The 23,410-nt window shown below is 56.8% G+C and overlaps 1 protein-coding gene across 3 annotated transcripts in view; it reads right to left on the bottom strand.

The window, feature by feature from the left end:
• Window positions 1–475: 475 nt before the first annotated feature.
• Window positions 476–23,410, bottom strand: part of LOC135567900 (serine/threonine-protein kinase 24-like) — a 51,959-nt gene continuing 29,024 nt past the window's right edge. For 2 of the 3 annotated variants that reach the window (XM_065015024.1, XM_065015025.1), the window contains 5 exons: window positions 22,628–22,813; window positions 21,515–21,666; window positions 20,768–20,942; window positions 4,036–4,172; window positions 476–1,616 (listed from right to left, as the gene is read on the bottom strand). In XM_065015024.1, the coding sequence (XP_064871096.1) occupies window positions 1,577–1,616; window positions 4,036–4,172; window positions 20,768–20,942; window positions 21,515–21,666; window positions 22,628–22,813 (690 nt within the window). In that variant the 3' untranslated portion in view covers window positions 476–1,576. The remainder of the gene's footprint in view (window positions 1,617–4,035; window positions 4,173–20,767; window positions 20,943–21,514; window positions 21,667–22,627; window positions 22,814–23,410) is intronic. The other variant, XM_065015026.1, reaches the window with a different exon arrangement.

A 23,410-nucleotide genomic window follows, 5' to 3' on the forward strand; every position in this document is an offset into this window, starting at 1 on the left:
CTGGTTCCAGACAGACTGGGTCCATACTGATGGGTCCCCCTCTGGGTCCATACTGATGGCTCCTCCTCTGAGAAGCAGTGTCTCCTTGCTCTTGGGTTAATTCTCCAGCAGTGTTAACAGAGTGACTGGGCTCTACTGCCCCCTCTGGTCTCCAGACAGACTGGGCCCATACTGATGGGTCCTCCTCTGGTCTCCAGTCAGACTGGGCCCATACTGATGGGTCCTCCTCTGGTTCCAGACAGACTGGGTCCATACTGATGGGTCCTCCTCTGGTTCCAGACAGACTGGGTCCATACTGATGGGTCCTCCTCTGGTTCCGTCAGACTGGGTCCATACTGATGGGTCTCCCTCTGGTTCCAGACAGACTGGGTCCATACTGATGGCTCCCCCTCTGGTTCCAGACAGACTGGGTCCATACTGATGGCTCCCCCTCTGGTTCCAGACAGACTGGGTCCATACTGATGGGTCCTCCTCTGGTTCCAGACAGACTGGGCCCATACTGATGGCTCCTCCTCTGGGTCCATACTGATGGGTCCTCCTCTGGTCTCCAGACAGACTGGGTCCATACTGATGGGTCCTCCTCTGGTTCCATCAGACTGGACCCATACTGAGCAGTGTCTCCTTGCTCTTGGGTTAATTCTCCAGCAGTGTTAACAGAGTGACTGGGCTCTACTGCCCCCTCTGGTCTCCAGACAGACTGGGTCCATACTGATGGGTCTCCCTCTGGTCTCCAGACAGACTGGGTCCATACTGATGGGTCCTCCTCTGAGGAGCAGTGTCTCCTTGCTCTTGGGTTAATTCTCCAGCAGTGTTAACAGAGTGACTGGGCTCTACTGCCCCCTCTGGTCTCCAGACAGACTGGGCCCATACTGATGGGTCCTCCTCTGGTCTCCAGTCAGACTGGGCCCATACTGATGGGTCCTCCTCTGGTCTCCAGACAGACTGGGCCCATACTGATGGGTCCTCCTCTGGTTCCAGACAGACTGGGTCCATACTGATGGGTCCTCCTCTGGTTCCAGACAGACTGGGTCCATACTGATGGCTCCTCCTCTGGTTCCGTCAGACTGGGTCCATACTGATGGGTCTCCCTCTGGTTCCAGACAGACTGGGTCCATACTGATGGCTCCCCCTCTGGTTCCAGACAGACTGGGTCCATACTGATGGGTCCTCCTCTGGTTCCAGACAGACTGGGCCCATACTGATGGCTCCTCCTCTGGGTCCATACTGATGGGTCCTCCTCTGGTCTCCAGACAGACTGGGTCCATACTGATGGGTCCTCCTCTGGTTCCATCAGACTGGGCCCATACTGAGCAGTGTCTCCTTGCTCTTGGGTTAATTCTCCAGCAGTGTTAACAGAGTGACTGGGCTCTACTGCCCCCTCTGGTCTCCACAGGTTTATCAAGTTACTGAAAGAGGCCTTGGAGTTGATCACCAAGCGGCGGGTGTGTTCAGGGTTCTCCAGCAGGAATGTGTGACGGACACCTATGGTGTTATCCAGGCTGACCTCTAACCTCTGACTGGACCACAGACAGGGGGCGGGACCTGGGAGAGGCGGGCTGGGGCAGAGAGCCAATAACTAGGGAGAAGAGCACGAAGACTTCCTGCCTGAAGAAAATCTAAGAGAGAGGAGAGAGAAGATGGAGATAGGTTAGGACAGTGGACAGGTGTGGGTTTAGATGTATCTATAGGGGTTAGTGGTGGGGTACTAGGGTTAGTGGTAGGGTACTAGGGCTATAGGGGTTAGTGGTAGGGTACTAGGGTTAGTGGTAGGGTACTAGGGTTAGTGGTAGGGTACTAGGGCTATAGGGGTCTGTGGTAGGGTACTAGGGCTATAGGGGTTAGTGGTAGGGTACTAGGGCTATAGGGGTTAGTGGTAGGGTACTAGGGTTAGTGGTAGGGTACTAGGGTTAGCGGTAGGGTACTATGGTTAGTGGTAGGGTACTAGGGGTTAGTGGTAGGGTACTAGGGTTAGCGGTAGGATACTAGGGTTAGCGGTAGGGTACTAGGGTTAGTGGTAGGGTACTAGGGTTAGTGGTAGGGTACTAGGGTTAGCGGTAGGGTACTAGGGTTAGCGGTAGGGTACTAGGGTTATAGGGGTTAGTGGTAGGGTACTAGGGTTAGCGGTAGGGTACTAGGGCTATAGTGGTTAGTGGTAGGGTACTAGGGTTAGTGGTAGGGTACTAGGGTTAGTGGTAGGGTACTAGGGTTAGTGGTAGGGTACTAGGGTTATAGGGGTTAGTGGTAGGGTACTAGGGCTATAGGGGCTAGTGGTAGGGTACTAGGGTTAGCGGTAGGGTACTAGGGTTAGCAGTAGGGTACTAGGGCTATAGGGGTTAGTGGTAGGGTACTAGGGTTAGTGGCAGGGTACTAGGGCTATAGGGGTAAGTGGTAGGGTACTAGGGTTAGTGGTAGGGTACTAGGGTTAGCGGTAGGGTACTAGGGTTAGCGGTAGGGTACTAGGGCTATAGGGGCTAGTGGTAGGGTACTAGGGTTAGCGGTAGGGTACTAGGGCTATAGGGGCTAGTGGTAGGGTACTAGGGTTAGTGGTAGGGTACTAGGGTTATAGAGGCTAGTGGTAGGGTACTAGGGTTAGTGGTAGGGTACTAGGGTTAGTGGTAGGGTACGAGGGTTACAGGGGTTAGTGGTAGGGTACTAGGGCTATATGGGCTAGTGGTAGGGTACTAGGGTTAGTGGTAGGGTACTAGGGGTATATGGGCTAGTGGTAGGGTACTAGGGTTAGTGGTAGGGTACTAGGGCTAGTGGTAGGGTACTAGGGGTATAGGGGCTAGTGGCAGAGTACTAGGGGTATAGGGGTTAGAGGTAAGGGTACTAGGGCTATAGGGGCTAGTGGTAGGGTACTAGGGTTATAGGGGTTAGTGGTAGGGTACTAGGGTTAGCGGTAGAGTACTAGGGCTATAGGGGCTAGTGGCAGAGTACTAGGGGTATAGGGGTTAGAGGTAAGGGTACTAGGGCTATAGGGGCTATTGGTAGGGTACTAGGGTTAGCGGTAGAGTACTAGGGTTATAGGGGTTAGTGGTAGGGTATTAGGGCTATAGGGGCTAGTGGTACGGTACTAGGGGTATAGGGGCTAGTGGTAGGGTACAAGGGTTAGGTTTGTGGTAGGGAACTAGGGCTATAGGGGCTAGTGGTAGGGTACTAGGGTTATAGGGGTTAGTGGTAGGGTACTAGGGTTAGCGGTAGGGTACTAGGGCTATAGGGGCTTAGTGGTAGGGTACTAGGGTTATAGGGGTTAGTGGTAGGGTACTAGGGCTATAGGGGCTAGTGGTAGGGTACTAGGGCTATAGGGGTTAGCGGTAGGGTACTAGGGCTATAGGGGCTAGTGGTAGGGTACTAGGGTTATAGGGGTTAGTGGTAGGGTACTAGGGTTATAGGGGCTAGTGGTAGGGTACTAGGGTTATAGGGGCTAGTGGTAGGGTATTAGGGCTATAGGGGTTAGTGGTAGGGTACTAGGGTTAGCGGTAGGGTACTAGGGCTATAGGGGCTAGTGGTAGGGTACTAGGGTTATAGGGGTCTGTGGTAGGGTACTAGGGCTATAGGGGCTAGTGGTAGGGTACTAGGGTTATAGGGGTTAGTGGTAGGGTACTAGGGTTATAGGGGTTAGTGGTAGGGTACTAGGGTTAGCGGTAGGGTATTAGGGCTATAGGGGCTAGTGGTAGGGTACTAGGGTTATAGGGGTTAGTGGTAGGGTACTAGGGCTATAGGGGCTAGTGGTAGGGTACTAGGGTTATAGGGGTTAGTGGTATGGTACTAGGGTTAGCGGTAGGGTATTAGGGCTATAGGGGCTAGTGGTAGGGTACTAGGGCTATAGGGGCTAGTGGTAGGGTACTAGGGCTATAGGGGCTAGTGGTAGGGTACAAGGGTTAGGTTAGTGGTAGGGTACTAGGGCTATAGGGGCTAGTGGTAGGGTACTAGGGTTAGCGGTAGGGTACTAGGGCTATAGGGGCTAGTGGTAGGGTACTAGGGCTATAGGGGCTAGTGGTAGGGTACTAGGGTTATAGGGGCTAGTGGTCACACCTCTGCAGTCTGTTAACCAGCTGTGTGACCAGGGAGTCAGAGATCCCAGGGTAGGCCTCCTCAGCTAGGAGAATAGCTTCTCTCAGTTCATCTAGAGCCATGGGGTTCCCATTCACTGCCTCCTGGCGCTGCTTCAACTGGAGGACAGAGAGAAGGGAACAGTAGGGTTAGGAGGGAGGACAGAGAGAAGGGAACAACAGGGTTAGGAGGGAGGACAGAGAGAAGGGAACACAACAGGGTTAGGAGGGAGGACAGAGAGAAGGGAACAACAGGGTTAGGAGGGAGGACAGAGAGAAGGGAACAACAGGGTTAGGATGGAGGACAGAGAGAAGGGAACAACAGGGTTAGGAGGGAGGACGGAGAGAAGGGAACAACAGGGTTAGGAGGGAGGACAGAGAGAAGGGAACAGTAGGGTTAGGAGGGAGGACAGAGAGAAGGGAACAGTAGGGTTAGGAGGGAGGACAGAGAGAAGGGAACAGTAGGGTTAGGAGGGAGGACAGAGAGAAGAGAACAACAGGGTTAGGAGGGAGGACAGAGAGAAGGGAACAACAGGGTTAGGAGGGAGGAAAGAGGGAAGGGAACAACAGGGTTAGGAGGGAGGACAGAGAGAAGGGAACAGGGTTAGGAGGGAGGAAAGAGGGAAGGGAACACAACAGGGTTAGGAGGGAGGAAAGAGAGAAGGGAACACAACAGGGTTAGGAGGGAGGACAGAGAGAAGGGAACAACAGGGTTAGGAGGGAGGACAGAGAGAAGGGGACAACAGGGTTAGGAGGGAGGACAGAGAGAAGGGAACACAACAGGGTTAGTAGGGAGGACAGAGAGAAGGGAACAACAGGGTTAGGAGGGAGGAAAGAGGGAAGGGAACAACAGGGTTAGGAGGGAGGACAGAGAGAAGGGAACAACAGGGTTAGGAGGGAGGACAGAGAGAAGGGAACACAACAGGGTTAGGAGGGAGGACAGAGAGAAGGGAACAACAGGGTTAGGAGGGAGGACAGAGAGAAGGGAACAACAGGGTTAGGAGGGAGGACAGAGAGAAGGGAACAGTAGGGTTAGGAGGGAGGACAGAGAGAAGGGAACAACAGGGTTAGGAGGGAGGACAGAGAGAAGGGAACAGTAGGGTTAGGAGGGAGGACAGAGAGAAGGGAACAACAGGGTTAGGAGGGAGGAAAGAGGGAAGGGAACAACAGGGTTAGGAGGGAGGACGGAGAGAAGGGAACAACAGGGTTAGGAGGGAGGACGGAGAGAAGGGAACAACAGGGTTAGGAGGGAGGACAGAGAGAAGGGAACAACAGGGTTAGGAGGGAGGACAGAGAGAAGGGAACAGTAGGGTTAGGAGGGAGGACAGAGAGAAGGGAACAACAGGGTTAGGAGGGAGGAAAGAGGGAAGGGAACACAACAGGGTTAGGAGGGAGGACAGAGAGAAGGGAACACAACAGGGTTAGGAGGGAGGACAGAGAGAAGGGAACAACAGGGTTAGGAGGGAGGACAGAGAGAAGGGAACAACAGGGTTAGGAGGGAGGAAAGAGGGAAGGGAACAACAGGGTTAGGAGGGAGGACAGAGAGAAGGGAACAACAGGGTTAGGAGGGAGGACAGAGAGAAGGGAACACAACAGGGTTAGGAGGGAGGACAGAGAGAAGGGAACAACAGGGTTAGGAGGGAGGACAGAGAGAAGGGAACAGTAGGGTTAGGAGGGAGGACAGAGAGAAGGGAACAACAGGGTTAGGAGGGAGGAAAGAGGGAAGGGAACAACAGGGTTAGGAGGGAGGACAGAGAGAAGGGAACACAACAGGGTTAGGAGGGAGGACAGAGAGAAGGGAACAACAGGGTTAGGAGGGAGGACAGAGAGAAGGGAACAACAGGGTTAGGAGGGAGGACAGATAGAAGGGAACACAACAGGGTTAGGAGGGAGGACAGAGAGAAGGGAACAACAGGGTTAGGAGGGAGGACAGAGAGAAGGGAACAACAGGGTTAGGAGGGAGGACAGAGAGAAGGGAACAACAGGGTTAGGAGGGAGGACAGAGAGAAGGGAACAGCAGGGTTAGGAGGGAGGACAGAGAGAAGGGAACACAACAGGGTTAGGAGGGAGGACAGAGAGAAGGGAACAACAGGGTTAGGAGGGAGGACAGAGAGAAGGGAACAACAGGGTTAGGAGGGAGGACAGAGAGAAGGGAACACAACAGGGTTAGGAGGGAGGACAGAGAGAAGGGAACACAACAGGGTTAGGAGGGAGGACAGAGAGAAGGGAACAACAGGGTTAGGAGGGAGGACAGAGAGAAGGGAACACAGCAGGGTTACGAGGGAGGACAGAGAGAAGGGAACACAACAGGGTTAGGAGGGAGGACAGAGAGACGGGAACAGCAGGGTTAGGAGGTAGGACAGAGAGAAGGGAACAACAGGGTTAGGAGGGAGGACAGAGAGAAGGGAACAACAGGGTTAGGAGGGAACAACAGGGTTAGGAGGGAGGACAGAGAGAAGGGAACAACAGGGTTAGGAGGGAGGACAGAGCGAAGGGAACACAACAGGGTTAGGAGGGAGGACAGAGAGAAGGGAACAACAGGGTTAGGAGGGAGGACAGAGAGAAGGGAACACAACAGGGTTAGGAGGGAGGACAGAGAGAAGGGAACAACAGGGTTAGGAGGGAGGACAGAGAGAAGGGAACAACAGGGTTAGGAGGGAGGACAGAGAGAAGGGAACACAACAGGGTTAGGAGGGAGGACAGAGAGAAGGGAACAACAGGGTTAGGAGGGAGGACAGAGAGAAGGGAACACAACAGGGTTAGGAGGAGGACAGAGAGAAGGGAAACAACAGGGTTAGGAGGGAGGACAGAGAGAAGGGAACAACAGGGTTAGGAGGGAGGACAGAGAGAAGGGAACAACAGGGTTAGGAGGGAGGACAGAGAGAAGGGGAACAACAGGGTTAGGAGGGAGGACAGAGAGAAGGGAACAACAGGGTTAGGAGGGAGGACAGAGAGAAGTGAACAACAGGGTTAGGAGGGAGGACAGAGAGAAGGGAACAACAGGGTTAGGAGGAGGACAGAGAGAAGGGAACAGCAGGGTTAGGAGGGAGGACAGAGAGAAGGGAACAACAGGGTTAGGAGGGAGGACAGAGAGAAGGGAACAACAGGGTTAGGAGGGAGGACAGAGAGAAGGGAACAGCAGGGTTAGGAGGGAGGACAGAGAGAAGGGAACAACAGGGTTAGGAGGGAGGACAGAGAGAAGGGAACAACAGGGTTAGGAGGCAGGACAGAGAGAAGGGAACAACAGAGTTAGGAGGGAGGACAGAGAGAAGGGAACACAACAGGGTTAGGAGGGAGGACAGAGAGAAGGGAACAACAGGGTTAGGAGGGAGGACAGAGAGAAGGGAACAACAGGGTTAGGAGGGAGGACAGAGAGAAGGGAAACAACAGGGTTAGGAGGGAGGACAGAGAGAAGGAACACAACAGGGTTAGGAGGGAGGACAGAGAGAAGGGAACAACAGGGTTAGGAGGGAGGACAGAGAGAAGGGAACACAACAGGGTTAGGAGGGAGGACAGAGAGAAGGGAACAACAGGGTTAGGAGGGAGGACAGAGAGAAGGGAACAACAGGGTTAGGAGGGAGGACAGAGAGAAGGGAACAACAGGGTTAGGAGGGAGGACAGAGAGAAGGGAACAACAGGGTTAGGAGGGAGGACAGAGAGAAGGGAACAACAGGGTTAGGAGGGAGGACAGAGAGAAGGGAACAACAGGGTTAGGAGGGAGGACAGAGAGAGGGAACAACAGGGTTAGGAGGAGGACAGAGAGGAACAACAGGGTTAGGAGGGAGGACAGAGAAGAGAAGGGAACAACAGGGTTAGGGGGAGGACAGAGAGAAGGGAACAACAGGGTTAGGAGGGAGGACAGAGAGAAGGGAAACAACAGGGTTAGGAGGGAGGACAGAGAGAAGGGAACAACAGGGTTAGGAGGGAGGACAGAGAGAAGGGAACAACAGGGTTAGGAGGGAGGACAGAGAGAAGGGAACAACAGGGTTAGGAGGGAGGACAGAGAGAAGGGAAACAACAGGGTTAGGAGGGAGGACAGAGAGAAGGGAACAACAGGGTTAGGAGGGAGGACAGAGAGAAGGGAACAACAGGGTTAGGAGGGAGGACAGAGAGAAGGGAACAACAGGGTTAGGAGGGAGGACAGAGAAGGGAACAACAGGGTTAGGAGGGAGGACAGAGAGAAGGGGAACAACAGGGTTAGGAGGGAGGACAGAGAGAGGGAACACAACAGGGTTAGGAGGGAGGACAGAGAGAAGGGAACACAACAGGGTTAGGAGGGAGGACAGAGAGAAGGGAACAACAGGGTTAGGAGGGAGGACAGAGAGAAGGGAACACAACAGGGTTAGGAGGGAGGACAGAGAGAAGGGAACACAACAGGGTTAGGAGGGAGGACAGAGAGAAGGAACAACAGGGTTAGGAGGGAGGACAGAGAGAAGGGAACAACAGGGTTAGGAGGGAGGACAGAGAGAAGGGAACAACAGGGTTAGGAGGGAGGACAGAGAGAAGGGAACAACAGGGTTAGGAGGGAGGACAGAGAGAAGGGAACAACAGGGTTAGGAGGGGAGGACAGAGAGAAGGGAACAACAGGGTTAGGGGGAGGACAGGAGGAACAGAGAGGACAGAGAGAAGGGAACAACAGGGTTAGGAGGGAGGACAGAGAGAAGGGAACAACAGGGTTAGGAGGGAGGACAGAGAGAAGGGAACAACAGGGTTAGGAGGGAGGACAGAGAGAAGGGAACAACAGGGTTAGGAGGGAGGACAGAGAGAAGGGAACACAACAGGGTTAGGAGGGAGGACAGAGAGAAGGGAACAACAGGGTTAGGAGGGAGGACAGAGAGAAGGGAACAACAGGGTTAGGAGGGAGGACAGAGAGAAGGGAACAACAGGGTTAGGAGGGAGGACAGAGAGAAGGGAACACAACAGGGTTAGGAGGGAGGACAGAGAGAAGGGAACAACAGGGTTAGGAGGGAGGACAGAGAGAAGGGAACAACAGGGTTAGGAGGGAGGACAGAGAGAAGGGAACAACAGGGTTAGGAGGGAGGACAGAGAGAAGGGACACAACAGGGTTAGGAGGGAGGACAGAGAGAAGGGAACACAACAGGGTTAGGAGGGAGGACAGAGAGAAGGGAACAACAGGGTTAGGAGGGAGGACAGAGAGAAGGGAACAACAGGGTTAGGAGGGAGGACAGAGAGAAGGGAACAACAGGGTTAGGAGGAGGACAGAGAGAAGGGAACAACAGGGTTAGGAGGGAGGACAGAGAGAAGGGAACACAACAGGGTTAGGAGGAGGACAGAGAGAAGGGAACAACAGGGTTAGGAGGGAGGACAGAGAGAAGGGAACAACAGGGTTAGGAGGGAGGACAGAGAGAAGGGAACACAACAGGGTTAGGAGGGAGGACAGAGAGAAGGGAACACAACAGGGTTAGGAGGGAGGACAGAGAGAAGGGAACAACAGGGTTAGGAGGGAGGACAGAGAGAAGGGAACAACAGGGTTAGGAGGGAGGACAGAGAGAAGGGACACAACAGGGTTAGGAGGGAGGACAGAGAGAAGGGAACAACAGGGTTAGGAGGGAGGACAGAGAGAAGGGAACAACAGGGTTAGGAGGGAGGACAGAGAGAAGGGAACAACAGGGTTAGGAGGGAGGACAGAGAGAAGGGAACACAACAGGGTTAGGAGGGAGGACAGAGAGAAGGGAACAACAGGGTTAGGAGGCAGGACAGAGAGAAGGGAACAACAGAGTTAGGAGGGAGGACAGAGAGAAGGGAACACAACAGGGTTAGGAGGGAGGACAGAGAGAAGGGAACAACAGGGTTAGGAGGGAGGACAGAGAGAAGGGAACAACAGGGTTAGGAGGGAGGACAGAGAGAAGGCAACACAACAGGGTTAGGAGGGAGGACAGAGAGAAGGGAACAACAGGGTTAGGAGGGAGGACAGAGAGAAGGGAACAACAGGGTTAGGAGGGAGGACAGAGAGAAGGGAACACAACAGGGTTAGGAGGGAGGACAGAGAGAAGGGAACAACAGGGTTAGGAGGGAGGACAGAGAGAAGGGAACACAACAGGGTTAGGAGGGAGGACAGAGAGAAGGGAACACAACAGGGTTAGGAGGGAGGACAGAGAGAAGGGAACAACAGGGTTAGGAGGGAGGACAGAGAGAAGGGAACAACAGGGTTAGGAGAGAGGACAGAGAGAAGGGAACAGCAGGGTTAGGAGGGAGGACAGAGAGAAGGGAACAACAGGGTTAGGAGGGAGGACAGAGAGAAGGGAACAACAGGGTTAGGGGGGAGGACAGAGAGAAGGGAACAGGAGAGTTGGGAGGGAGGACAGAGAGAAGGGAACAACAGGGTTAGGAGGGAGGACAGAGAGAAGGGAACAACAGGGTTAGGAGGCAGGACAGAGAGAAGGGAACAACAGAGTTAGGAGGGAGGACAGAGAGAAGGGAACACAACAGGGTTAGGAGGGAGGACAGAGAGAAGGGAACAACAGGGTTAGGAGGGAGGACAGAGAGAAGGGAACAACAGGGTTAGGAGGGAGGACAGAGAGAAGGGAACAACAGGGTTAGGAGGGAGGACAGAGAGAAGGGAACACAACAGGGTTAGGAGGGAGGACAGAGAGAAGGGAACAACAGGGTTAGGAGGAGGACAGAGAGAAGGGAACAACAGGGTTAGGAGGGAGGACAGAGAGAAGGAACACAACAGGGTTAGGAGGGAGGACAGAGAGAAGGGAACACAACAGGGTTAGGAGGGAGGACAGAGAAGGGAACAACAGGGTTAGGAGGGAGGACAGAGAGAAGGGAACAACAGGGTTAGGAGGAGGACAGAGAGAAGGGAACACAACAGGGTTAGGAGGGAGGACAGAGAGAAGGGAACAACAGGGTTAGGACCAGGACAGAGAGAAGGGAACAACAGGGTTAGGAGGGAGGACAGAGAGAAGGGAACACAACAGGGTTGGGGAGGAGGACAGAGAGAAGGGAACAACAGGGTTAGGAGGGAGGACAGAGAGAAGGGAACAACAGGGTTAGGAGGGAGGACAGAGAGAAGGCAACACAACAGGGTTAGGAGGGAGGACAGAGAGAAGGGAACAACAGGGTTAGGAGGGAGGACAGAGAGAAGGGAACAACAGGGTTAGGAGGGAGGACAGAGAGAAGGGAACACAACAGGGTTAGGAGGGAGGACAGAGAGAAGGGAACAACAGGGTTAGGAGGGAGGACAGAGAGAAGGGAACACAACAGGGTTAGGAGGGAGGACAGAGAGAAGGGAACACAACAGGGTTAGGAGGGAGGTCAGAGAGAAGGGAACAACAGGGTTAGGAGGGAGGACAGAGAGAAGGGAACAACAGGGTTAGGGTCTGTCTGAGGACAGAGAGAAGGGAACATGGCAGGGTTAGGGAGGAGGACAGAGAGAAGGGAACAACAGGGTTAGGAGGGAGGACAGAGAGAAGGGAACAACAGGGTTAGGGGGAGGACAGAGATGGAACAGGAGGTTGGGAGGGAGGACAGAGAGAAGGGAACAACAGGGTTAGGAGGGAGGACAGAGAGAAGGGAACAACAGGGTTAGGAGTCAGGACTGAACCAGAGGGTTAGGTTGGGGAGGACAGAGTTGGTCTGGGAACACAACAGGGTTAGGAGGGAGGACAGAGAGAAGGGAACAACAGGGTTAGGAGGGAGGACAGAGAGAAGGGAACAACAGGGTTAGGAGGGAGGACAGAGAGAAGGGAACAACAGGGTTAGGAGGGAGGACAGAGAGAAGGGTTGGGTTGGTCTGTCTCATGGCCGAGGGTTGGGTTGGTCTGTCTCATGGCCGAGGGGTTGGGTTGGTCTGTCTGACCATGGCCGGGGGTTGGGTTGGTCTGTCTGACCATGGCCGGGGTTTGGGTTGGTCTGTCTGACCATGGCAGGGGGTTGGGTTGGTCTGTCTAAACATGGCCGGGGGTTGGGTTGGTCTGTCTCATGGCCGGGGGTTGGGTTGGTCTGTCTGACCATGGCCGGGGGTTGGGTTGGTCTGTCTGACCATGGCCGAGGGTTGGGTTGGTCTGTCTGACCATGGCCGAGGGTTGGGTTGGTCTGTCTGACCATGGCCGAGGGTTGGGTTGGTCTGTCTGACCATGGCCGAGGGTTGGGTTGGTCTGTCTGACCATGGCCGAGGGTTGGGTTGGTCTGTCTGATGGCCGGGGGTTAGGTTGGTCTGTCTGATGGCCGGGGGTTGGGTTGGTCTGTCTGACCATGGCAGGGGGTTGGGTTGGTCTGTCTGACCATGGCCGAGGGTTGGGTTGGTCTGTCTGACCATGGCCGAGGGTTGGGTTGGTCTGTCTGATGGCCGGGGTTGGGTTGGTCTGTCTGATGGCCGGGGTTGGGTTGGTCTGTCTGACCATGGCAGGGGTTGGGTTGGTCTGTCTGACCATGGCCGAGGGTTGGGTTGGTCTGTCTGACCATGGCCGGGGTTGGGTTGGTCTGTCTGACCATGGCCGGGGGTTGGGTTGGTCTGTCTGACCATGGCCGGGGTTGGGTTGGTCTGTCTGACCATGGCCGGGGGTTGGGTTGGTCTGTCTGACCATGGCCGGGGGTTGGGTTGGTCTGTCTGACCATGGCCGAGGGGTTGGGTTGGTCTGTCTGACCATGGCCGAGGGGTTGGGTTGGTCTGTCTGACCATGGCCGGGGGTTGGGTTGGTCTGTCTGACCATGGCCGGGGGTTGGGTTGGTCTGTCTGACCATGGCCGGGGGTTGGGTTGGTCTGTCTCATGGCCGGGGGTTGGGTTGGTCTGTCAGACCATGGCCGGGGGTTGGGTTGGTCTGTCTCATGGACAAGGGGTTGGGTTGGTCTGTCTGACCATGGCCGGGGGTTGGGTTGGTCTGTCTGACCATGGCCAGGGGTTGGGTTGGTCTGTCTGACCATGGCCGGGGGTTGGTTTGGTCTGTCTGACCATGGCCGAGGGGTTGGGTTGGTCTGTCTGACCATGGCCGGGGGTTGGTTTGGTCTGTCTGACCATGGCCGGGGGTTGGGTTGGTCTGTCTCATGGACAAGGGGTTGGGTTGGTCTGTCTGACCATGGCCGGGGGTTGGGTTGGTCTGTCTGACCATGGCCAGGGGTTGGGTTGGTCTGTCTGACCATGGCCGGGGGTTGGTTTGGTCTGTCTGACCATGGCCGAGGGGTTGGGTTGGTCTGTCTGACCATGGCGGGGGTTGGTTTGGTCTGTCTGACCATAGCCGGGGTTGGGTTGGTCTGTCTGACCATGGCCGAGGGGTTGGGTTGGTCTGTCTGACCATGGCCGGGGGTTGGGTTGGTCTGTCTGACCATGGCAGGGGGTTGGGTTGGTCTGTCTGACCATGGCAGAGGGTTGGGTTGGTCTGTCTGACCATGGCCGGGGTTGGGTTGGTCTGTCTGACCATGGCCGGGGTTGGGTTGGTCTGTCTGACCATGGCCGAGGGGTTGGGTTGGTCTGTCTGCGCTATGACAGGGGTTGGGTTGATCTGTCTCATGGCCGGGGTTGGGTTGGCCGAGGGTTGGGTTGGTCTGTCTCATGGCCGGGGGGTTGGGTTGGTCTGTCTGACCATGGCCGGGGTTGGGTTGGTCTGTCTGACCATGGCGGGGGTTGGGTTGGTCTGTCTGACCATGGCCGGGGGTTGGGTTGGTCTGTCTGACCATGGCCGGGGTTGGGTTGGTCTGTCTGACCATGGCCGGGGTTGGGTTGGTCTGTCTCATGGCAGGGGGGTTGGGTTGGTCTGTCTGACCATGGCCGGGGTTGGGTTGGTCTGTCTGACCATGCCCGGGGTTGGGTTGGTCTGTCTGACCATGGCCGGGGGTTGGGTTGGTCTGTCTGACCATGGCCGGGGTTGGGTTGGTCTGTCTGACCATGGCCGAGGGGGTTGGGTTGGTCTGTCTGACCATGGCCGGGGTTGGGTTGGTCTGTCTGACCATGGCCAGGGGGTTGGGTTGGTCTGTCTGACCATGGCTGGGGGTTGGGTTGGTCTGTCTGACCATGGCCGGGGTTGGGTTGGTCTGTCTTACCATGGCCGGGGTTGGGTTGGTCTGTCTGACCATGGCCAGGGGGTTGGGTTGGTCTGTCTGACCATGGCCGGGGGTTGGGTTGGTCTGTCTGCGCTATGACAGGGGGTTGGGTTGGTCTGTCTCATGGCCGGGGGGTTGGGTTGGCCGAGGGTTGGGTTGGTCTGTCTCATGGCCGGGGGTTGGGTTGGTCTGTCTGACCATGGCCGGGGGTTGGGTTGGTCTGTCTGACCATGGCCGGGGGTTGGGTTGGTCTGTCTGACCATGGCCGGGGTTGGGTTGGTCTGTCTGACCATGGCCGGGGTTGGGTTGGTCTGTCTGACCATGGCCGGGGTATGGGTTGGTCTGTCTGACCATGGCCGGGGGTTGGGTTGGTCTGTCTCATGGCCGGGGGTTGGGTTGGTCTGTCTGACCATGGCGGGGGTTGGGTTGGTCTGTCTGACCATGCCCGGGGTTGGGTTGGTCTGTCTGACCATGGCGGGGGTTGGGTTGGTCTGTCTGACCATGGCCGGGGTTGGGTTGGTCTGTCTGACCATGGCCGGGGGTTGGGTTGGTCTGTCTGACCATGGCCGGGGGTTGGGTTGGTCTGTCTGACCATGGCCAGGGGTTGGGTTGGTCTGTCTGACCATGGCTGGGGGTTGGGTTGGTCTGTCTGACCATGGCCGGGGTTGGGTTGGTCTGTCTTACCATGGCCGGGGTTGGGTTGGTCTGTCTGACCATGGCCAGGGGGTTGGGTTGGTCTGTCTGACCATGGCCAGGGGGGTTGGGTTGGTCTGTCTGACCATGGCCGGGGTTGGGTTGGTCTGTCAGACCATGGCCGGGGTTGGGTTGGTCTGTCTCATGGCCGGGGGTTGGGTTGGTCTGTCTGACCATGGCCGGGGTTGGGTTGGTCTGTCTGACCATGGCCGGGGGTTGGGTTGGTCTGTCTGACCATGGCCGGGGGTTGGGTTGGTCTGTCTGACCATGGCCGGGGTTGGGTTGGTCTGTCTGACCATGGCGGGGGTTGGGTTGGTCTGTCTGACCATGGCAGGGGGTTGGGTTGGTCTGTCTGACCATGGCAGGGGTTGGGTTGGTCTGTCTGACCATGGCCGGGGTTGGGTTGGTCTGTCTGACCATGGCCGGGGTTGGGTTGGTCTGTCTGACCATGGCCGGGGGGTTGGGTTGGTCTGTCTGACCATGGCCGGGGTTGGGTTGGTCTGTCTGACCATGGCCGGGGGTTGGGTTGGTCTGTCTGACCATGGCCGGGGGTTGGTCTGTCTGGTTGGGTTGGTCTGTCTGACCATGGCCGGGGGTTGGGTTGGTCTGTCTGACCATGGCCAGGGGTTGGGGGGTTGGGTTGGTCTGTCTGACCATGGCCAGGGGTTGGGTTGGTCTGTCTGACCATGGCCGGGGTTGGGTTGGTCTGTCTGACCCGGGGTTGGGTTGGTCTGTCTGACCATGGCCGGGGTTGGGTTGGTCTGTCTGACCATGGCCGGGGGGTTGGGTTGGTCTGTCTGACCATGGCCGGGGGGTTGGGTTGGTCTGGTGGCGGGGGTTGGTCTGTCTGTCTCATGGCCGGGGGTTGGGTTGGTCTGTCTGACCATGGCCGGGGGTTGGGTTGGTCTGTCTGACCATGGCCAGGGGTTGGGTTGGTCTGTCTGACCATGGCCGGGGTTGGGTTGGTCTGTCTGACCATGGCCGAGGGGTTGGGTTGGTCTGTCTGCGCTATGACAGGGGTTGGGTTGGTCTGTCTCATGGCCGGGGGTTGGGTTGGCCGAGGGTTTCTGGTCTGTCTCATGGCCGGGGGTTGGGTTGGTCTGTCTGACCATGGCCGGGGGTTGGTTTGGTCTGTCTGACCATAGCCGGGGGTTGGGTTGGTCTGTCTCATGGCCGAGGGGTTGGGTTGGTCTGTCTGACCATGGCCGGGGGTTGGGTTGGTCTGTCTGACCATGGCAGGGGGTTGGGTTGGTCTGTCTGACCATGGCCGAGGGTTGGGTTGGTCTGTCTGACCATGGCCGGGGGTTGGGTTGGTCTGTCTGACCATGGCCGGGGGGGTTGGGTTGGTCTGTCTGACCATGGCCGAGGGGTTGGGTTGGTCTGTCTGCGCTATGACAGGGGTTGGGTTGGTCTGTCTCATGGCCGGGGGTTGGGTTGGTCTGTCTCATGGCCGAGGGGTTGGGTTGGTCTGTCTGACCATGGCGGGGGGGTTGGTCTGTCTGGTCTGTCTGACCATGGCCAGGGGTTGGGTTGGTCTGTCTGACCATGGCCGGGGTTGGGTTGGTCTGTCTGACCATGGCCGGGGGTTGGGTTGGTCTGTCTGACCATGGCCAGGGGTTGGGTTGGTCTGTCTGACCATGGCGGGGGTTGGTTTGGTCTGTCTGACCATGGCCGGGGTTGGGTTGGTCTGTCTGACCATGGCCGGGGTTGGGTTGGTCTGTCTGACCATGGCCGGGGGTTGGGTTGGTCTGTCTGACCATGGCCGGGGGTTGGGTTGGTCTGTCTGACCATGGCCAGGGGTTGGGTTGGTCTGTCTGACCATGGCTGGGGGTTGGGTTGGTCTGTCTGACCATGGCCGGGGGTTGGGTTGGTCTGTCTGACCATGGCCGGGGTTGGGTTGGTCTGTCTGACCATGGCCGGGGGTTGGGTTGGTCTGTCTGACCATGGCCGGGGGTTGGGTTGGTCTGTCTGACCATGGCCGGGGTTGGGTTGGTCTGTCAGACCATGGCCGGGGTTGGGTTGGTCTGTCTGACCATGGCCGGGGGTTGGGTTGGTCTGTCTGACCATGGCCGGGGGTTGGGTTGGTCTGTCTCATGGCCGAGGGTTGGGTTGGTCTGTCTGACCATGGCCGGGGGTTGGGTTGGTCTGTCTGACCATGGCCGGGGGTTGGGTTGGTCTGTCTGACCATGGCCGGGGGTTGGGTTGGTCTGTCTCATGGCCGAGGGGTTGGGTTGGTCTGTCTGACCATGGCCGGGGTTGGGTTGGTCTGTCTGACCATGGCCGGGGTTGGGTTGGTCTGTCTGACCATGGCCGGGGTTGGTTTGGTCTGTCTGACCATCTGACCATGGCGGGAGGGGTTGGGTTGGTCTGTCTGACCATGGCCGGGGTTGGTTTGGTCTGTCTGACCATGGCCGGGGTTGGGTTGGTCTGTCTCATGGCCGAGGGGTTGGGTTGGTCTGTCTGACCATGGCCGGGGTTGGGTTGGTCTGTCTGACCATGGCAGGGGGTTGGGTTGGTCTGTCTGACCATGGCCGGGGTTGGGTTGGTCTGTCTGACCATGGCCGGGGGTTGGGTTGGTCTGTCTGACCATGGCCGGGGGTTGGGTTGGTCTGTCTGACCATGGCCGAGGGGTTGGGTTGGTCTGTCTGCGCTATGACATGGGGGTTGGGTTGGTCTGTCTCATGGCCGGGGGGTTGGGTTGGCCTGAGGGTTGGGTTGGTCTGTCTCATGGCCGGGGGTTGGGTTGGTCTGTCTGACCATGGTCTGTCTGACCATGGCAGGGGTTGGGTTGGTCTGTCTGACCATGGCCGGGGTTGGGTTGGTCTGTCTGACCATGGCCGGGGTTGGGTTGGTCTGTCTGACCATGGTCGGGGGTTGGGTTGGTCTGTCTGACCATGGCCGGGGGTTGGGTTGGTCTGTCTGACCATGGCCGGGGGTTGGGTTGGTCTGTCTGACCATGGCCGGGGGTTGGGTTGGTCTGTCTGACCATGGCCGGGGGTTGGGTTGGTCTGTCTGACCATGGCCGGGGGTTGGGTTGGTCTGTCTGCGCTATGACAGGGGGTTGGGTTGGTCTGTCTGGCCATGGCGGGGTTGGGTTGGTCTGTCTCATGGCCGGGGGGTTGGGTTGGTCTGTCTGACCATGGCCGGGGGTTGGGTTGGTCTGTCTGACCATGCCCGGGGTTGGGTTGGTCTGTCTGACCATGGCCGGGGTTGGGTTGGTCTGTCTGACCATGGCCGGGGTTGGGTTGGTCTGTCTGACCATGGCCGGGGTTGGGTTGGTCTGTCTGACCATGGCCGGGGTTGGGTTGGTCTGTCTGACCATGGCCAGGGGGTTGGGTTGGTCTGTCTGACCATGGCTGGGGTTGGGTTGGTCTGTCTGACCATGGCCGGGGTTGGGTTGGTCTGTCTTACCATGGCCGGGGTTGGGTTGGTCTGTCTGACCATGGCCAGGGGGTTGGGTTGGTCTGTCTGACCATGGCGGGGGTTGGGTTGGTCTGTCTGACCATGGCCGGGGTTGGGTTGGTCTGTCAGACCATGGCCGGGGGTTGGGTTGGTCTGTCTCATGGCCGGGGTTGGGTTGGTCTGTCTGACCATGGCCGGGGGTTGGGTTGGTCTGTCTCATGGCCGAGGGTTGGGTTGGTCTGTCTGACCATGGCCGGGGTTGGGTTGGTCTGTCTGACCATGGCCGGGGTTGGGTTGGTCTGTCTGACCATGGCCGGGGGTTGGGTTGGTCTGTCTGACCATGGCCGGGGGTTGGGTTGGTCTGTCTGACCATGGCAGGGGGTTGGGTTGGTCTGTCTGACCATGGCCGGGGTTGGGTTGGTCTGTCTGACCATGGCCGGGGTTGGGTTGGTCTGTCTGACCATGGCCGGGGTTGGGTTGGTCTGTCTGACCATGGCCGGGGTTGGGTTGGTCTGTCTGACCATGGCCGGGGTTGGGTTGGTCTGTCTGACCATGGCCGGGGTTGGGTTGGTCTGTCTGACCATGGCCGGGGGGGTTGGGTTGGTCTGTCTGTCTCATGGCCGGGGTTGGGTTGGTCTGTCTGACCATGGCCGGGGGTTGGGTTGGTCTGTCTGACCATGGCCAGGGGTTGGGTTGGGTCTGTCTGACCATGGCCGGGGTTGGGTTGGTCTGTCTGACCATGGCCGGGGTTGGGTTGGTCTGTCTGACCATGGCCGGGGGTTGGGTTGGTCTGTCTGACCATGGCCGGGGGTTGGGTTGGTCTGTCTGACCATGGCCGGGGTTGGGTTGGTCTGTCTGTCTCATGGACGGGGTTGGGTTGGTCTGTCTGACCATGGCCGGGGGTTGGGTTGGTCTGTCTGACCATGGCCAGGGGTTGGGTTGGGTCTGTCTGACCATGGCCGGGGTTGGGTTGGTCTGTCTGACCATGGCCGAGGGGTTGGGTTGGTCTGTCTGCGCTATGACAGGGGTTGGGTTGGTCTGTCTCATGGCCGGGGGTTGGGTTGGCCGAGGGTTGGGTTGGTCTGTCTCATGGCCGGGGGTTGGGTTGGTCTGTCTGACCATGGCCGGGGTTGGTTTGGTCTGTCTGACCATAGCCGGGGTTGGGTTGGTCTGTCTCATGGCCGAGGGGTTGGGTTGGTCTGTCTGACCATGGCCGGGGTTGGGTTGGTCTGTCTGACCATGGCAGGGGTTGGGTTGGTCTGTCTGACCATGGCCGAGGGTTGGGTTGGTCTGTCTGACCATGGCCGGGGTTGGGTTGGTCTGTCTGACCATGGCCGGGGTTGGGTTGGTCTGTCTGACCATGGCCGAGGGGTTGGGTTGGTCTGTCTGCGCTATGACAGGGGTTGGGTTGGTCTGTCTCATGGCCGGGGGGTTGGGTTGGCCGAGGGTTGGGTTGGTCTGTCTCATGGCCGGGGGGTTGGGTTGGTCTGTCTGACCATGGCCGGGGTTGGGTTGGTCTGTCTGACCATGCCCGGGGTTGGGTTGGTCTGTCTGACCATGGCCGGGGTTGGGTTGGTCTGTCTGACCATGGCCGGGGGTTGGGTTGGTCTGTCTGACCATGGCCGGGGGGTTGGGTTGGTCTGTCTGACCATGGCCGGGGTTGGGTTGGTCTGTCTGACCATGGCCGGGGGTTGGGTTGGTTTGTCTCATGGCCGGGGGTTGGGTTGGTCTGTCTGACCATGGCCGGGGTTGGGTTGGTCTGTCTGACCATGCCCGGGGTTGGGTTGGTCTGTCTGACCATGGCCAGGGGTTGGGTTGGTCTGTCTGACCATGGCCGGGGTTGGGTTGGTCTGTCTCATGGCTGAGGGTTGGGTTGGTCTGTCTGACCATGGCCAGGGGGTTGGGTTGGTCTGTCTGACCATGGCCGGGGTTGGGTTGGTCTGTCTCATGGCCGGGGTTGGGTTGGTCTGTCTGACCATTGCCGGGGTTGGGTTGGTCTGTCTGACCATGGCCGGGGTTGGGTTGGTCTGTCTGACCATGGCCGGGGTTGGGTTGGTCTGTCTGACCATGGCGGGGTTGGGTTGGTCTGTCTGACCATGGCCGGGGTTGGGTTGGTCTGTCTGACCATGGCAGGGGGTTGGGTTGGTCTGTCTGACCATGGCAGGGGGTTGGGTTGGTCTGTCTGACCATGGCCGGGGTTGGGTTGGTCTGTCTGACCATGGCCGGGGTTGGGTTGGTCTGTCTGACCATGGCCGGGGTTGGGTTGGTCTGTCTGACCATGGCCGGGGGTTGGGTTGGTCTGTCTGACCATGGCCGGGGTTGGGTTGGTCTGTCTGACCATGGCCGGGGGTTGGGTTGCTCTGTCTGACCATGGCCGGGGGTTGGGTTGGTCTGTCTGTCTCATGGCCGGGGGTTGGGTTGGTCTGTCTGACCATGGCCGGGGGGTTGGGTTGGTCTGTCTGACCATGGCCAGGGGTTGGGTTGGGTCTGTCTGACCATGGCCGGGGGTTGGGTTGGGTCTGTCTGACCATGGCCGGGGGTTGGGTTGGTCTGTCTCATGGCCGGGGGTTGGGTTGGTCTGTCTGTCTGTGCTATGACAGGGGGGGGGGCTTCTTACTTCGGCCAGAGAAGGAGAGATGATGGTGGAAAACAGCCTCCCTGAAATGTCTCCACTCTCCACTTCCTGTCCCTCTCCCCCGTTCTGCAGTTTCTTAGGATCCTTCTCTCTGATGGTGAAGATCCAGTCATCACTCCCAAAGTTGTTCCCGCCCGACGCCTGCCCATCCTGCTCCCTGATTGGACAAGATAGACCAGAGTCGGGACTCTAATTGGCTCAGCACGACAGTATGACTCAATAGCCTTGGTTAAAGTAGTGCACTGCAAAGGGACGAGGGTTCCATTTAGTATGCAAACTAGGTCTGATCCTGACTTAAGAGTCAGGCTTGTCTGAGCTGGACTCTGCCTGCTGTCTGGTCTGTATAGGTCTGATCCTGACTTACGAGTCAGGCTTGTCTGAGCTGGACTCTGCCTGCTGTCTGGTCTGATCCTGACTTAAGAGTCAGACTCGTCTGAGCTGGACTCTGCCTGCTGTCTGGTCTGTCTGGTCTGATCCTGACTTAAGAGTCAGGCTTGTCTGAGCTGGACTCTGCCTGCTGTCTGGTCTGTCTGGTCTGATCCTGACTTAAGAGTCAAGCTTGTCTGAGCTGGACTCTGCCTGCTGTCTGGTCTGTCTGGTCTGATCCTGACTTAAGAGTCAGGCTTGTCTGAGCTGGACTCTGTCTGGTCTGTCTGGTCTGATCCTGACTTAAGAGTCAGGCTTGTCTGAGCTGGACTCTGCCTGCTGTCTGGTCTGATCCTGACTTACGAGTCAGACTCGTCTGAGCCGGACTCTGCCTGCTGTCTGGTCTGCTCAGCCTTCCACCTCCTGTATCTATCCACCAGCTCTGTCAGGTATGACGTCTTCTTGGCGTGACGCACAATCAGCTTGTGTTTCAACAGCTCTTTGGCAGTGGGCCTCTGCAGAGAGAGAGAGGGGGAAAGGGGAAGGAGGAAAGCGGAAGGGATGAGAAGGAAGCAAGGTGAGGAGTGGAGAGACAGGACAGGATAGAGAGAGGGTAAAACTACGCAGGCACGGACGCACAAATTACCTCCAAATGCTCTCTGATATTGCCAGGCCAGCGAATGGAAGTAAAACCAGTTGAAACCAGTTAGGTTTGGGGTTTAAACGTGTTTCCTAACAGAGCACTTCAAAGGGAAGTAAAACCAGTTGAAACCAGTTAGGTTTGGGGTTTAAACGTGTTTCCTAACAGAGCACTTCAAAGGGAAGTAAAACCAGTTGAAACCAGTTAGGTTTGGGGTTTAAACGTGTTTCCCTAACAGAGCACTTCAAAGGGAAGTAAAACCAGTTGAAACCAGTTAGGTTTGGGGTTTAAACGTGTTTCCTAACAGAGCACTTCAAAGGGAAGTAAAACCAGTTGAAACCAGTTAGGTTTGGGGTTTAAACGTGTTTCCTAACAGAGCACTTCAAAGGGAAGTAAAACCAGTTGAAACCAGTTAGGTTTGGGGTTTAAACGTGTTTCCTAACAGAGCACTTCAAAGGGAAGTAAAACCAGTTGAAACCAGTTAGGTTTGGGGTTTAAACGTGGTTCCTAACAGAGCACTTCAAAGGGAAGTAAAACCAGTTGAAACCAGTTGAAACCAGTTAGGTTTGGGGTTTAAACGTGTTTCCTAACAGAGCACTTCAAAGGGAAGTAAAACCAGTTGAAACCAGTTAGGTTTGGGGTTTAAATGTGTTTCCTAACAGAGCACTTCAAAGGGAAGTAAAACCAGTTGAAACCAGTTAGGTTTGGGGTTTAAACGTGTTTCCTAACAGAGCACTTCAAAGGGAAGTAAAAACCAGTTGAAACCAGTTGAAACCAGTTAGGTTTGGGGTTTAAACGTGAACACTTCTGAAGCCTAACTCTAAAGGAATACTTACGAAGCTTGGCTCCTTGTTTAGGCAGGCCTCCACAAACTCCTTGAGGGGCTTGCTGTAGTTCCCCTCCAGGGTAGGAGGGGTGTTCTTTGGGATAAGGAACAGCACTTTCATCGGGTGTAGCTCAGAGTGCGGGGGTTCTCCTTTAGCCAGCTCTATACATGTTATACCCAGAGACCAGATGTCTGCCTGCAACACAGAGGGGACAGGGAGAGAGATGTTTCCACCTTCGGACCATCCAAAATTACACCCTACTGTTTATATTTTGACCAGAGTCCTATGGGCTAGTGTACTATATAGGGAATAGGGTGCCGATTCAGATGTAGACCTTGTGTGGCATTTGGGATAACGTCTTTGTTGTCATTATAAACAGAACTTCCTGTATGACCCCTGAGTCGTAGGCTGACTAACCTCTGACCTCTCACCATAGAGTCGTAGACTGACTAACCTCTGACCTCTCACCATAGAGTCGTAGGCTGACTAACCTCTGACCTCTCACCATTGAGTCGTAGGCTGACTAACCTCTGACCTCTCACCATTGAGTCGTACGCTGACTAATCTCTGACCTCTCACCATAGAGTCGTTGGCTGACTGTAACCTCTGACCTCTCACCATAGAGTCGTAGGCTGACTAACCTCTGACCTCTCACCATAGAGTCGTAGGCTGACTAATCTCTGACCTATCACCATAGAGTCGTTGGCTGACTGTAACCTCTGACCTCTCACCATAGAGTCGTAGGCTGACTAACCTCTGACCTCTCACCATAGAGTCGTAAACTGACTAATC

This window comes from Oncorhynchus nerka, unplaced genomic scaffold, assembly GCF_034236695.1.
Source record: "Oncorhynchus nerka isolate Pitt River unplaced genomic scaffold, Oner_Uvic_2.0 unplaced_scaffold_1765, whole genome shotgun sequence".
In the NCBI taxonomy this organism is placed as follows: domain Eukaryota; kingdom Metazoa; phylum Chordata; class Actinopteri; order Salmoniformes; family Salmonidae; genus Oncorhynchus; species Oncorhynchus nerka.